At 41.9% G+C, this 13142-nt stretch overlaps 1 protein-coding gene across 3 annotated transcripts in view; it reads left to right on the forward strand.

The window, feature by feature from the left end:
• Positions 1–10384: 10384 nt before the first annotated feature.
• LOC103705124 (chaperone protein dnaJ 13) overlaps positions 10385–13142 on the forward strand; it is a 30586-nt gene continuing 27828 nt past the window's right edge. For 2 of the 3 annotated variants that reach the window (XR_603742.4, XM_008788740.4), the window contains exons 1-2: positions 10386–10645; positions 12614–12900. Coding sequence is in view for 1 of the 3 variants with exons in the window: in XM_008788740.4 (XP_008786962.2) it covers positions 10505–10645; positions 12614–12900 (428 nt within the window). In the remaining 2 variants the exon portion in view is untranslated. Of the gene's footprint in view, positions 10646–12613; positions 12901–13142 lie in introns of all 3 variants that reach the window. The other variant, XR_005509213.1, reaches the window with a different exon arrangement.

Raw genomic sequence — 13142 nt, forward strand, 5'->3', positions numbered from 1 at the left:
GCCGGGCACCAGCGTAGGTATTTGCTCGGTTGTTATCAAACAAATTTCCGTCCACACGGTGGTGGGACGAATCACTCTCCACTTCAAGACATCTAGGCGGTTGTAAAAAATGGAATGACTTTTCAGGCCAAATGTATATTCAGAAAGATCAACAAAGCTGCAGACTATATGACTGCTTATATGGCCAGCTACTAGGAACATTCTTTGGGATGGAAAGGGGAGCTATTCTTGGCACTATATGATCTGTTATTTTTTAATTTTGTTGAATGTATTTATACTCGTATTATATGAAATATCCGCTTTAGCTTTAAAAAAAACATTTGGGTGTCCAGGCCCTCCATCTAGAGTAATGAGGGTAGAATGGTCAAATACCATAAAGGCATCATGGCTCGTTAGGACATCGGAAGGCTAATGCAAAGTTTATTTATAATATAAATAGACATTTTCCGGATCGATCTGTAAATAATGGTGAGGAAAGGTTTTATTTGTAATTTCAATAAATGCTGGGCAGCCTTTGCAAAAATCCCAAAATTTAAACGAAAGGGAGATAATTTCCAACTTTTGGTGACGGCATGCTCGGGCCCCAGTCAGCGTATTACTTGGTGCAGAAAGGAAGAATCAAGTTTTCTGCTTTTCAGGAAAAGCGGAGTTTATGCGGAATTTGCCGAAACTGCCGGACCGGTTCGGTCCACCCTTCCAAACACTTGTCCGTTCCGGTCCGGGTAGTTCCGTAATTTCGTAACATTTCGGGGTTCGAGTTCGATTTGGCCACGCAACCGACAAGTGCTGCTCGGGTAGTTCTATATACACCCCCCCCCCTATTGCTCAGGACACCCCCCCCCCCCCCCCCTCCCCCAAAAACAAAAAAAAAAAATACCCAAACTAACCTTTAGTGTAATTACCATATTGCCCTTGAAATTTTCTCATACACCCCTCTTCCTCCTCCTCCGTTTCGTTTTGAAAAAAAAAAAAAAAACACCCCTCAAACCCCCCTTAAACCCCTCCTCCCCCGTTCCCCCTTCTCCCTCTCGTCGCCGGCATTCTCCCGATCTCCGACCACCTCGCCGGCTTCTCTCGGAACCACCTCGCCGGCTTCTCCCGAATTTTTTTTTTTTCACGGTTCGTGCTCCGTTCGGCACTGGATCGCCGAACAAAAGGCTTCTGTTCGGCTGAACAGTGCCGAACAGAAGCCTTCTGTTCGGCAACCCTCAACCGAACAGATCTGTTCGGCTGCACAGTGCTGAACAGAAGGCTTCTGTCCGGCACTGTTCAGCCGAACAGAAGCCTTTTGTTCGGCGATCCAGTGCCGAACGGAGCACGAACCGTGAAAAAAAAAAATTTCGGGAGAAGCCGGCGAGGTGTTTCCGGGAGAAGCCGGCGAGGTGGTCGGAGATCGGGAGAATGCCGGCGACGAGAGGGAGAAGGGGGAACGGGGGGGGGGTTTTGGGCGTTGGCGAGGTGTTTTGGAGGGGAAGAGCGGGGTGGGGGGGGTTTGGGGGGTGTAGAGAGCAATTTAGGTGAGGGGGTGGGGAGGGTGGGGGGTAATTTAGGAATTTTTAATTTTTTAGGGGTGTCCTTAGCAAATGGGGGGGTGTAGAGAGTATTTAATTTTTTTTTAATTTTTGGGGGGTGTCCTGAGCAATAGGGGGGGTGTATATAGAACCACCCGTGCTGCTCCCTCCCGGCAGGACCCAGGACACAGTGTCAAGCAACGTGGCCATATCGGATTGATTGTTACACTGACTCTCTCTGTCCAAAACTCTGCGGCTCCACGGCCGAGATAGGCTGGGAATCCCCGAGGCTGAGGCCCACGCTATCTACCAATCATAACACGACACGTCATCGGACTTTTTGACGCGTATGCGAGGCGAAGTCCGACCCATGCGGGATCCGAGGCGGTGGGTCCATCCGTCACGGTAGAGATAGATCCTGGCGGCTTTCCAGGAAGCTTCCCGTCGCACTGATATTATGGAGATGTAAGAATAACAAGGCAATCACGTGATAGTGATTGGATGCGTCTGGAGGGAACAATGAAGGCCCAACGTGGTTTATTTGTTTCTTTTTGGTGTGGTCTCTGATTTGTAAGGATGCTGCCTTTGGCTTCCATATCATTGTACAGCTTCTCTTTTTTTTTTTTCCTTTTTTTTTTTATACAGTAGACGGCTCATACTGTTCAAATAAGAATATATTTAAAAAAATTAAAAAAATAAAAAAATATAAATCTCGAAGTGCACAAAGCAACTTTCTCTTTCTAACTCAAAGCGTATCTTTGGAGTAGTTGGCTACGAAGTAATCCAATTCGCAATCTCATTGGCTTCTCTATATACGTGCTTTGTCTGAATGACCACTTCGATATAGGTCATAGTCCGGATCTTTCTAAGCAATGGATGGTAGTTGCCTACAGCTCCTCAAAATTGCCAAAAAATATAATACAACTGCTTAGAAATATATATATATCATAATATTTGTAAAAGGAGGAGAAAAGAAAAAAGAATTTATAAGTGTTATAGACTGAACTCAAGAGGTAAAATTTCTAGCCGCCAGGTAGTTATTGATGGTTAGAAATTTTAAAATTCATTTCTTATTTGAATTGAAACTTCATGGAGATCTGATTCTTTTATTTCATCCCTATTTTACATGAGTTGAATTGATAAATAATGGCTAGGTAGGTGCTGAGGGAGCGAACGAAAATCACATCTAGGTGGAGTTTGTCCACAGTGTATTTGTTATCATAGTAGAGAGGGCAGCGAGAGGGGCATTGGAGTGAAACTGTAATTGGGATGGGCTCCAGTCCACCTCGGTTCGCTCATCTCTCTCTCTTTCCCTCCCTCCTCTTATCATTACTTGGATGGATAATGTATACAATCAGAAAGATATAAGAAGATGCATAGAGAAAAAAATCTTTTTTTATTCAGAAAGAAACATGAAGAAGCATGAAAAAGATTATTTTTTTTATGAAAATAGTTCATGTTGTGTGTGTGTGTGGATGTATGTATGTATAAGTAAGAGGGCTTTCTGGATATGAAAAATTAGAGGAAAAGATTTGGTTATGAATAACAAGAGAAGATTTTTTATAAAAAATATAAGATGACAAAAGGTCTAAGAGGAGGGTGTTAAAGTAACCAAACGATGGAACGGTGTGCTAATGTACTCAAGCAACACTGATTATGCATACATGACATGGAGTGTTTTGTGAGACAAAAACTACATAATTAAGAACTTGTATTTTAAATATCACGGCTATTCAAGGCTCTAGCCCATCTAATGATCCAACTACAATATATGTAACCTGATTTGTGTCAATAAATTCAAAACACCATCAAAGAGTTGGCCACCTTTACTCCTCATTTTTCTACTAAATATACTTTATTAGGAGAAACGGAAAAAAGTGCTACTCTGAAAAACTAGATCCAGTTTATCAAGGCGCACAACCTGTAAAATTATGATATTTTATTTTTTTTCCAAATTGTTATTGCAATTTTGTTTGATCCAAACATTTGGTTCTATGATGAAATTCCAAGAGTATTTTAGAATGACAGTTAAAAATTATTTATTTGAGTAGAAATTTTTCAAAACCAAAATTTTTCCTTCTATTTTTAAATATTTTTGTTGGAGCTATATCCGGAGCCAAGGTTGGAGCACGGCTCGGCTTGCTCTGAGGTTAGTGAGAGTTGAACTGAATGAGATGACTAAGGTGAGGAAAAACTGGTTGCCTTCAAGGATGACTTACAAGAAGTCCATTTGTCGAAGGGTTTCCGACGGAAACCCTTCGATGCCTAAATCAGAGTAATAGAGTAAACCAATTGTTACCTGATTTGGTGGATGTGCTTTAATTGCAACGTAACAATCAGCTGTACATTTACAGCGTACAAACCGTCTTGCGCGAGCAGCATGCGACAGTAATTATGTCGATCGTGCATTGACTGTAGTATTGCCATAACTGCCGATCTTTATTAGCACAAAAGGAGTGGCTCCTCGGTTTTCATCAAAATTGTTCACCTCGGCTAATACCGAGGCCAAGAATGTCAGTCTAATATGAGGTTAAGATGTCTAATATTTTTTCAATCACTTGCTCTCCACTTTTAAGGTCGAACTATATTTTACTTCGGGTGACGGAAGTCGTACGTCATCTCGATCGAGGACAAGTCATCTAGAAGGGAGTTTTAATGCATTACTTGATCTTCTCGAAGTGCCATCATATCGGGGCTATCCTGGGAGCTATTATTCTGAAATTTTCCCAAAGTGTTATTAATGTGATGATCCTGGTGAATTGCTCATATTGTATCCTAAGCTGACACGTGGAAACTCTCAGGGCAGGGCTTAGACTGCCTCTTTACCTTTTTAATTGATGAGGGTTTACAACCTCATCCTTACCCAGCTGGTTTCGAACTCCTGGTGGGTTATTGTGGCTTTCTTTCTCTTTGTTTTCTTTACAACATCCGAGCCTTAGTTTCTCTTTTTTGAGTGTGTTTTACTCTAAAGAGGCATCCTCAGAAAAGTAATTGGTGGTATTTCTCTCATCGGAAGGCCACCAATTGATCCAAGGCACTCCCTCTTTCATTCATGGATGGAAATGAAGATTCTTTTTTGTCTCCTTTGAGTAGCCATGGCAGTTTAAAACCCTATGGAGGACACCTTGAAGATCTCTAAACCGACATTTGAGGTTATCTGGTGATGATCCAGGATCCTCGGACACTCTTCTTAAATCCAAGATTCTTCCTTTATAAGAATTGTTATCCAAGGAAACATTGATTAACATTGGTCTAAGCCCATCTATTCCTCAAGATAAATTTGTTCATAATTTTTATCTGTTCTCCTTAGCATTATGTTTCTATCTAACCTTGTCTTTGATCTTACAGTTGTTGCAGCTATGGAGACCGATCTGGCGCTGATCCGAAAAGCCATGTGCAAGAGAGCAATCGTGGCGTCTGGGGGTGAAACCCCTCATAAGAAGAAGTTGAAGGGAGCTATATGGAGACCGATCTAGCGCTGATCCGAAAAGCCATGCGCAAGGGAGCAATCGTGGCATCTGGGGGTGAAACCCTTCAAAAAAAGAAGTTGAAGGGAGAATTCCTCCTCAACTCCTACTGAAGCAGCACTTGAGGCCTTGGTTCCCGAGGTCTCTCCCAAGGTGCCGGTACCTCGAACAGAGAATGTGGAGCTCGACCCCGAGGTCAAGATTGTGTCACCGATTAAGTCGGCTCCTCCAAAGGGGGTCATCCTTGCCCAGCCATCTGCTGCAATCATTTCTTTTTGTCCATCATCATTCGAGGCTAATACCTCAGCACGGGCTGGTTCGAGCTTGTCAGCTCTAGCGGAAGACAACCCTTCAGCTCTTGCTCCTGCACCAGATTTCTTAGCTCGGGCTTTTAGACTCTACATTCTGAGGTGGTCTGTCAATAAGTCTGATTCCGCCTTGACAACCCTCTGGGTGGCCAATTTTGACGGCAGATGGTCCTTGCATTTTTTGTTCGAGAAATTTGTTGTATGTCAAAGCTATGAAAAGCCGAATTGATGTCTTTTATTTTTTGTAGATATTTAATCATTAACGACGCCCGAGCCTCAACTCTTCTCGCACTTGGCCAACAACTATCCGTGAGTCACTGATGACCTTTAATTGCTGAATGCCGAGCTCCTTAACAAACTTGAGCCCGATAATAAGCGTTTCATATTCAAATTTATTATTTGAGGTTGGAAATTCGAATTGCAGTGCATTCTCCATAATTACTCTATCTAGGTAGTAAGTGTGAGTCTAGCCCCGCTGCCCCCTGAGCTTGATGACCTATCTACGTGTAAGATCTATGGTGTTTAGTAGTCTTCTTTTTCTTGGAGAACTCAGAAGGATCTTCATCGAGAATGGTACATTCCTCCAGAAAGTCCGTCAACACTTGTGCTTTAATTGATAGCCGAGGTTGATACTCAAGGATGAATTTTTCAAGCTCCATTGCCCACTTTGCTAATCATTCTGCATTTTAGGTCTTTGCAAAATTTGCTTCATTAGTTGGTCGGTTAGGATTATGACTGAATGGGCTTGAAAATATAGCCAGAGCTTTCGAGCGGAGATGGTGAGGGCATAGACAGTCTTTTCCAACTTGGAATACTTCATGTCGGCATCTTGCAGGATCCGACTTGTATAGTAGATCGGCTTCTCACATCTTTCTTCTTCTCGTACTAAGACCGAACTTACATTATAAGGAGAAACAACTAAGTATAGATAAAGCATTTCTCTGACCTGTGGCTTTGTAAGGAGAGGTGATGAGCTAAGATACTCTTTTAGTTGATCAAAGGCCACTTGACACTCCTCAGTCCACTGAAAATTTATTGGATGCTTCAAAGCCTTGAAGAATGGGAGGTAGTGCTCTGTTGATTTGGACATAAATCTTTCAAGTGCTACAATCCGACCAGCCAGACGTTGAACTTCTCTGACAGTCTCAATGGCCGCATTTTCTGTACTGCTCGAATTTTCTCCAGATTTGCCTCGATGCCTCATTGTGTTACCATAAATCTCAAGAATTTGCTCGAGGTAGCTTCGAAAGTGCACTTTGTTGGATTAAGCTTTATTCGGAATTTTCTAAGGGCCATGAAAGCCTCCTCCAGGTCGGTTATATGTTGCTTTGCTGCTTGGCTTTTCACAAGCATGTCATCTACATATACCTCCATTTTTTGGCCGATCTGCTCTTTAAAAATTTTGTTGACGAGCCCTTGGTAAGTTGCTCCTACATTTTTTAAGCCAAAAGGCATGACCTTGTGATAGTAGAGGCTCTTATCAGTAAGGGAGACTAATTTTTTCTCGTCTTCGGACGTCATTTGAATTTGGTTATACCCAGAGAATGCATCCATGAAGGTTAACACCTGATGTCCCGAGGTCACATCCACGAGCTCATTAATCCTCGAAAGTGGAAAGCTGTCTTTAGGAAAAGTCTTATTCAGGTCGATATAATCAATACAAACTCATTTTTTTTTTATTAGCTTTTTTGACAAGTACAACATTGGCCAGCCAGTTAGGATAATTCACCTTGCGAACAAAGCCGACCTCCAAAAGTTTGCCGACTTTTTGGTCTATGACTTGTTATCTTTCTATGGCGAAGTTCCGTTTCTTCTGCCGTACAGGTTGGTATGCCCGGTTCACATTAAGCTTATGAACGATCACTTCATAACTTATTCCCGGCATGTTAGTGGCCGACCAGACGAAGACATCAGTATTGGTGTGGAGAAAGTTGATCACTTTAGCCGGATTTTCTTCATCTTGGCTCGAGCTAATCTACATAGTTCGGTCGGGTTCTTTCCTCAGGGTACATGTACCAATTCTTCGGTTGGTTCTCTCTGTTGTTTCTTCAGTTCATCCCTTGTATCCAACCCTTTAATAGATAGAGTTTTCATTGGTTTTTTTACTTTAAGGGTGGTCATGTAGCGTTGATAAGCTAACATTTGGTCATCTCGAATATCTCTCACTCTGTTTCTTGTAGGAAATCGCATGAGTAAATGGTAAGTAGAGACCACAACTTAAAAAGCATTGAGGCCAGGTCAGCCCAATATTGCATTGTAAGTTGAGGGAACTCAAACCACCAGAAAATCTAACCTCATAATTTGTTTTGGCTCTTGTCCCACGGTGATCGGCAGATTAATCATACCTTCCATGGAACAGAATCTCCTAAGAAGCCGACTAGAGGTGTATTGACTTTTCGCAGTCGCTTAGATGGTAGCTTAATCTTTGGAAGGCATCATAAAATAATACGTCGGTTGAATTCCATTATCAACTAGAATTCTCTTTACATTGTAATTTGCAATTGTAAGAGAAATAACCATGACATTATCATGAGGAGTTTGTATTCCTCCCAGATCGGCGTCAGAGAAAGAAATGACATCTCCTGTGCATTATCTCTTCGAAGCAGGTTTGGCCTCCTACCGGGCTCGATTGTCCGAGGTGCTTGGAACCTTGGAAGTACCGCCAGCGATTGTGTTGATAATCCCTGATGTCGAGTGATTATCGATTGGCTTTGAGGGTGGCTGATTGGCGGCTGAGGCAGGTCCTTCTCAATCACGCTGAGCATGCACATGCCGATCCAACCATCCACATAGAATGAGTGCCTCAATGTCGTCTTTGAGTTGGATGCATTCCTCGGTATCATGCCCTTGGTCTTGGTGAAAACGACAATACTTCTTCTTATCTCTTTTGTTTGTTATTGCCTTCATCCGATGTGGAGGCTGCAGGTATCCTCGGCCTTCGATTTCCATAAGGATCTGAGTCCTCAATGCATTGAGAGGGGTATACCTCTCAAACTTTAGAGGAGGACTCTTTGGTCATCGTGAGCTCTTTTCTTCTAGGGGTGAAGTACTCTTTGATGCACCTCGCTCTTCGTATCTCCTTTTGCCTCCTCAGCTAGGTCTTCTTTCAGCAGACTTGCGATGGGAGGCCATGGCTTCCTCCGTGTTGGCATATTTTTTGCTCGTGCCAACATCTCGGCAAAGTCCATGGGGAAGCGCTTTTCCAAGGAGAAGAGAAAACAAGACGGCCTCAAGCCCGCCCTTCATTGCCGACATCGCGATCGACTGATCTAGGTCGCAGACTTTCAATGTCGCTGCATTGAAGCGGTTGACATAATCTACGAGGGACTCATTTTTTCTTTTGCTTGATATCGAGCAACACATCGAAACCACGATGCTGTCTTCAACTGGAGACAAAGTGTGCCATAAAAAGATGTTCAAGTTGCTCGAAAGAATGAATAAATCCGGGCCGAAGCCCATAAAATTAAAACCAAGCTGCTTTGCGAAGGATTGCAGAAAAAAATTTACAAAGGACGGCGTCGGTGGCCCCATGCAACATCATAAGAGCTTTGAAGCTCTCCAAATGGTCCAAAGGATTACAGGTGCTATTATGTAGTTCTACTTGAGGCATTTTGAACCGATGTGGGATCGACTCCTCTATGATCTGCCGAGAAAAGGAGGGTTCTGTACTGAAGTTGAGGTCATTATTTGTCCTCGAAGTATGTCCCATAAGGGACTGAATCTGATGGCCCATCTTCTCGATTTTTCTAATGAGGTCGACTTCCTGCTAAGGCAAGGGCCCCGTATAGCGAGGAAACAAGAGACTCGGAGCGGAATCGTTGTCGGAATAGGGGCTTGGAGTACTTTGCTTCCTATGCCGACTAGGACCCCTTTGACACATGTGCTAACTTTGGCGAGATCGCTCTGGGCTTTGGCGTCGAGAATGATGGCTAATTTGGCACGTGTGGCTCTGTGGTTGTTGGGAATGGTGACTAGACTAAACAGGTTCGGTCGGACTGGTTTCAGCCGCACTGCTATTTGTTGTAAGCCCTGAATTGTCGTGGTTAAAGCCTGCACCTTTGTGCGAGCATATTAAATTGCTCAGTGTTCACAAGTATAGCGGGTTGTACCGATAGGGCATGTTCCAAACTCTGCAATGAACCTCGTGAGGTCGAAGTACAATGCTGCGAGGTATAAGATGCACTGCGAGTCCTTCGTAACCTCATATTGATGATTTCTCCCTTCATTTGGTGGTGGTATAGCTAACCCTTCTTCTAGCGCCAATCTATTGACGCTAAATCCAGAACTAAGGTCGAAGCATGGCTCGACTTACTTTAAAGTCGGTGAGAACCAAACTGAATGAGATAATCGAGGTGAGGAAGAACTGGTCGCCTTCAAGGATGACCTGCATGAAGTTTACTTGCCGAAAAGTTTTCAGCGGGGCCCTCTGATGCCTAAGTCAAAATGATAGAGCAACAACATGAAATAGAGAAATTTTGTAGAGAGGAGTCTCCAAATGAGCCCGTTTTAGGACCCTCGAGCCACCTATTTATATAGGATAGTATACTGATTCGTTATCTAGTTTGGCGTGACGTACTTTAATTGCAAGATAACGGTCAGCTGCACGTTTACAACGTGAAAACCTCCCGCGTGAGCAGCATGCGGCGGTAATTACGCCGATCGTGCTTTGACTGCAGTGTTGCCATAACCGTCGATCTTTATTAGCACGAGCTTTCTCGGTTTTCACAGAAAGTTGTTCTCTACTGAGACCAAAGAGTTCGGTCTGATCCAAATTCGAGATGTCTAACATTTCTTCTATAAATTTTTGTTTTCAAATCTTTTAACAACCTAGCATCTAAAAAATCTCAAAATTTAAAAATTTAAAAATCTCAAATCATAAAAAACGAAATGATGATTTTTACTCTAAAATCTCCTTAACGTGATTTTAATGAAGCAGTTAAAATTTTGAAACAAAATCAATGACGTTATTTTAGCGTGCTCGGTACTGGTGATAAGTAATCGAGCCACTTCGGGCGGAACGTGCGCCAGCGCCGCACCGCCGAATGCACACGTGCCTCCCGCCGCTCCCTCTCAGGGGCTCAAAACCCCCCGGACCTTCCTAAAACCCTCACCCAAGAAACTACTAAGAAAAGGAAAGAAAGGCCTCGCTCACGCCCACCCTTTCCTTTTGTCCTAACCTCTCATCCAAGGAGGAGAAGAAAGGGAGGAGGGGGGAGCGATGAAGAAGAATGAGCAGGCGCCGGAAAGGGACCTCTACGCCCTGCTCCACGTCTCCCCTGACGCGTCCGACGAGGAGATCCGCAAGGCCTACCGCCAATGGGCCCAAATCTACCACCCCGACAAGTACCAAGCCCCTCAGGTCCCGATCTCATCACAAACACCTCGTATCATATGCTCTCGCTCTCTGTCTCTCTATCTCTTCTCTGCTTCATGTAGTTCTTGCATTTTGACGACTTACATGATATCGTGTATTCTTTTTTCGTGTTCTATTGAAAAAGCTTTATGCGTAATTTAAGATGAGATTCTGATAGTATTTTGAGGCTAATTATTGGTTATAATCAAGAATTTATAGAACAAGGAGATAATTTGGGGGCTGAGAAGCTTTTTATTTTCTTGTTCTTGATCGATAAAGCGAGAATTATGGCATCTGAGTAGGTGTTAGAATCCAGTAATGATTTATCTATATAATATTCTTTATTACGGTAACAATTTTATATAGAAGGGCACGCTAACTTGCTAGATTTTTGCTTTTATTTGCTGGCAGCTGAAGATAACATCTGAAGCGGCATAATCTTTTGAGGGCTATGTGTAGCTCACTTGAAAATCTGAAAAATATCCCACTGTTTCCTTAAATAATTAAAGCTTATGATAACAAGAAAGTCTAACCTTGCACCCCGAACCACTGGCAAAATACTGGGTTCTTTTTGAAGGACTTTCCGATTGGTCTAGCAGTTAGACCTGATAAAAATTGTTGAGGAATTTCTATGTAGGTGTCTAGGACATAACGATCAAGCACCATGATGATTGTGATTCTGGCTGCATGTAGTATGAAAAGCTTTTCAAAACAGATGCATAATCAAAGTGTAGATTGTTCAAAAACCATTCATCTGACTTGTGCAAATAAAAACCTACAAATTCAGATCCAATGGGCAATGGTTGGTGGTAATCTTCCAACTTCATGATTCAAAAGGAAGAGATGGATGAGCAATCTGTCCAAGTTTTAGCATAAAGTATAAGCGAAAACACATGATAAAAATGCTTGTTGCACATGCACACATGCTTAATCAAAGGGTCAAATCATCCTTTAGATCTTCAACAAACTCTTGCGTATTGGAATGCCATGAAAATTCATACCTTTTGTACCTTTAGATCACATCAAAATGGAGATTAGTGGATACAACTCTATCATCAAATTATTTATAATAGAAATATCTATTCTCTCATGATATCCTATCTTAAAGGATTGCCACCTTGCTATAAGGGAATTCCACCTTAATGTCTAACATTTCCCCAGGACTTGGTGGCACAACTGGTTTAGAAATAGTGGAAGCAATAAAAATTGGAAAATGTACTTGCATGAATATGAGCAGCAATTGATCAAAAAGCATGAAGCAAGTGCTTGAAGCAGTTTACTAATCAGTTTGTTTTATGGTGGTGATGAAGAGGGGAACAGGATCAAAGTAACTGTGCTTTGTTTCATTGTCTCTTCCTCCCTTCATCTTTTCCAATCATGTTTTGTTCCCTTCTACTTAATAGTGGCTTGAAAAGAAAGTTATATAATTTCTGAATATATGTGATAGCAAGCGGGTAAACCTTCAAACTGTCAACTGACTAAAAATAGTTTCAGTTGGCGGATCAAATACAGAGTTAGTTTGATGTAATGCTTGTGATTACTCTCTTAAAATCAAGATGTACGAGAGTCTGCTTGGTGCCAGGAACCACAGTGTTCCTGCTTGTTGAGCTATTGCTTACCACCCTGTAGAGATGACCGTGACATTCTATAGATGTAAGATTACCTGTATTAATAGTACCATGGGTTTTAGTTATGCCTATTTTTTGTACTTTGCTTGGGCCTACCAATATCATGCATGTTTATATGCATTCAATTTTCTCATTTTCTTTTATGATGAACTATGAAATTCATATTATTGTAGCATGTAATATATCCATTTTGAGTTTTATTTTGATTATAGAAGGAAATTCCTACAGCAAATAATCCAATTTGACAAGTGCATATGATATTTGCTTTGTTAAACAATGCTTTATCATGCTCATGTATCACGGAATACAGTTTCTGCATCATGAGTTTGTTTTTTCTTTATTATAGATGAAGGATATTGCCACGGAAAATTTTCAAAGGATCCGTGATGCATATGAGATCTTAAGCGATGAGAACAAAAGACAAATATATGATATCTATGGCATGGAAGGGCTGAGCTCGGGCTTGGAGCTTGGTCCAAGGTTGAAGAGGCCAGAGGAAATTAAGGAAGAATTGGAAAGGTTACAGCGTCGCAAAGAGGAAGAGAGGGTATTTGCTCATGCTCGACCAACTGGTTCAATTATCGCTAATTTTTCTTTGCCACGATATCTAAGCGGTCGTGGCATCATGAAAGGGTACAACTTGCTTGTCATCTACGTTTTCTGTTGTACTTTTCTTATCTTTGGTCTAGTATTTATTTATTTTTTTCAAACTTCTGTAGCTGTGTTATAGCCTGCTTCTTTTGTTCACAAGATCACTTTGCAAAAGATAAACATAACTCATTAATTGTGGCTTTCCTCATATCAATTTGGCAAATGCTGTTTGGATAAATTGTAGGAGATGCATCATCTAGTTTAACATAGATATATTTAAAGAG

This window comes from Phoenix dactylifera, chromosome 2 (assembly GCF_009389715.1).
Source record: "Phoenix dactylifera cultivar Barhee BC4 chromosome 2, palm_55x_up_171113_PBpolish2nd_filt_p, whole genome shotgun sequence".
Classification (NCBI taxonomy): domain Eukaryota; kingdom Viridiplantae; phylum Streptophyta; class Magnoliopsida; order Arecales; family Arecaceae; genus Phoenix; species Phoenix dactylifera.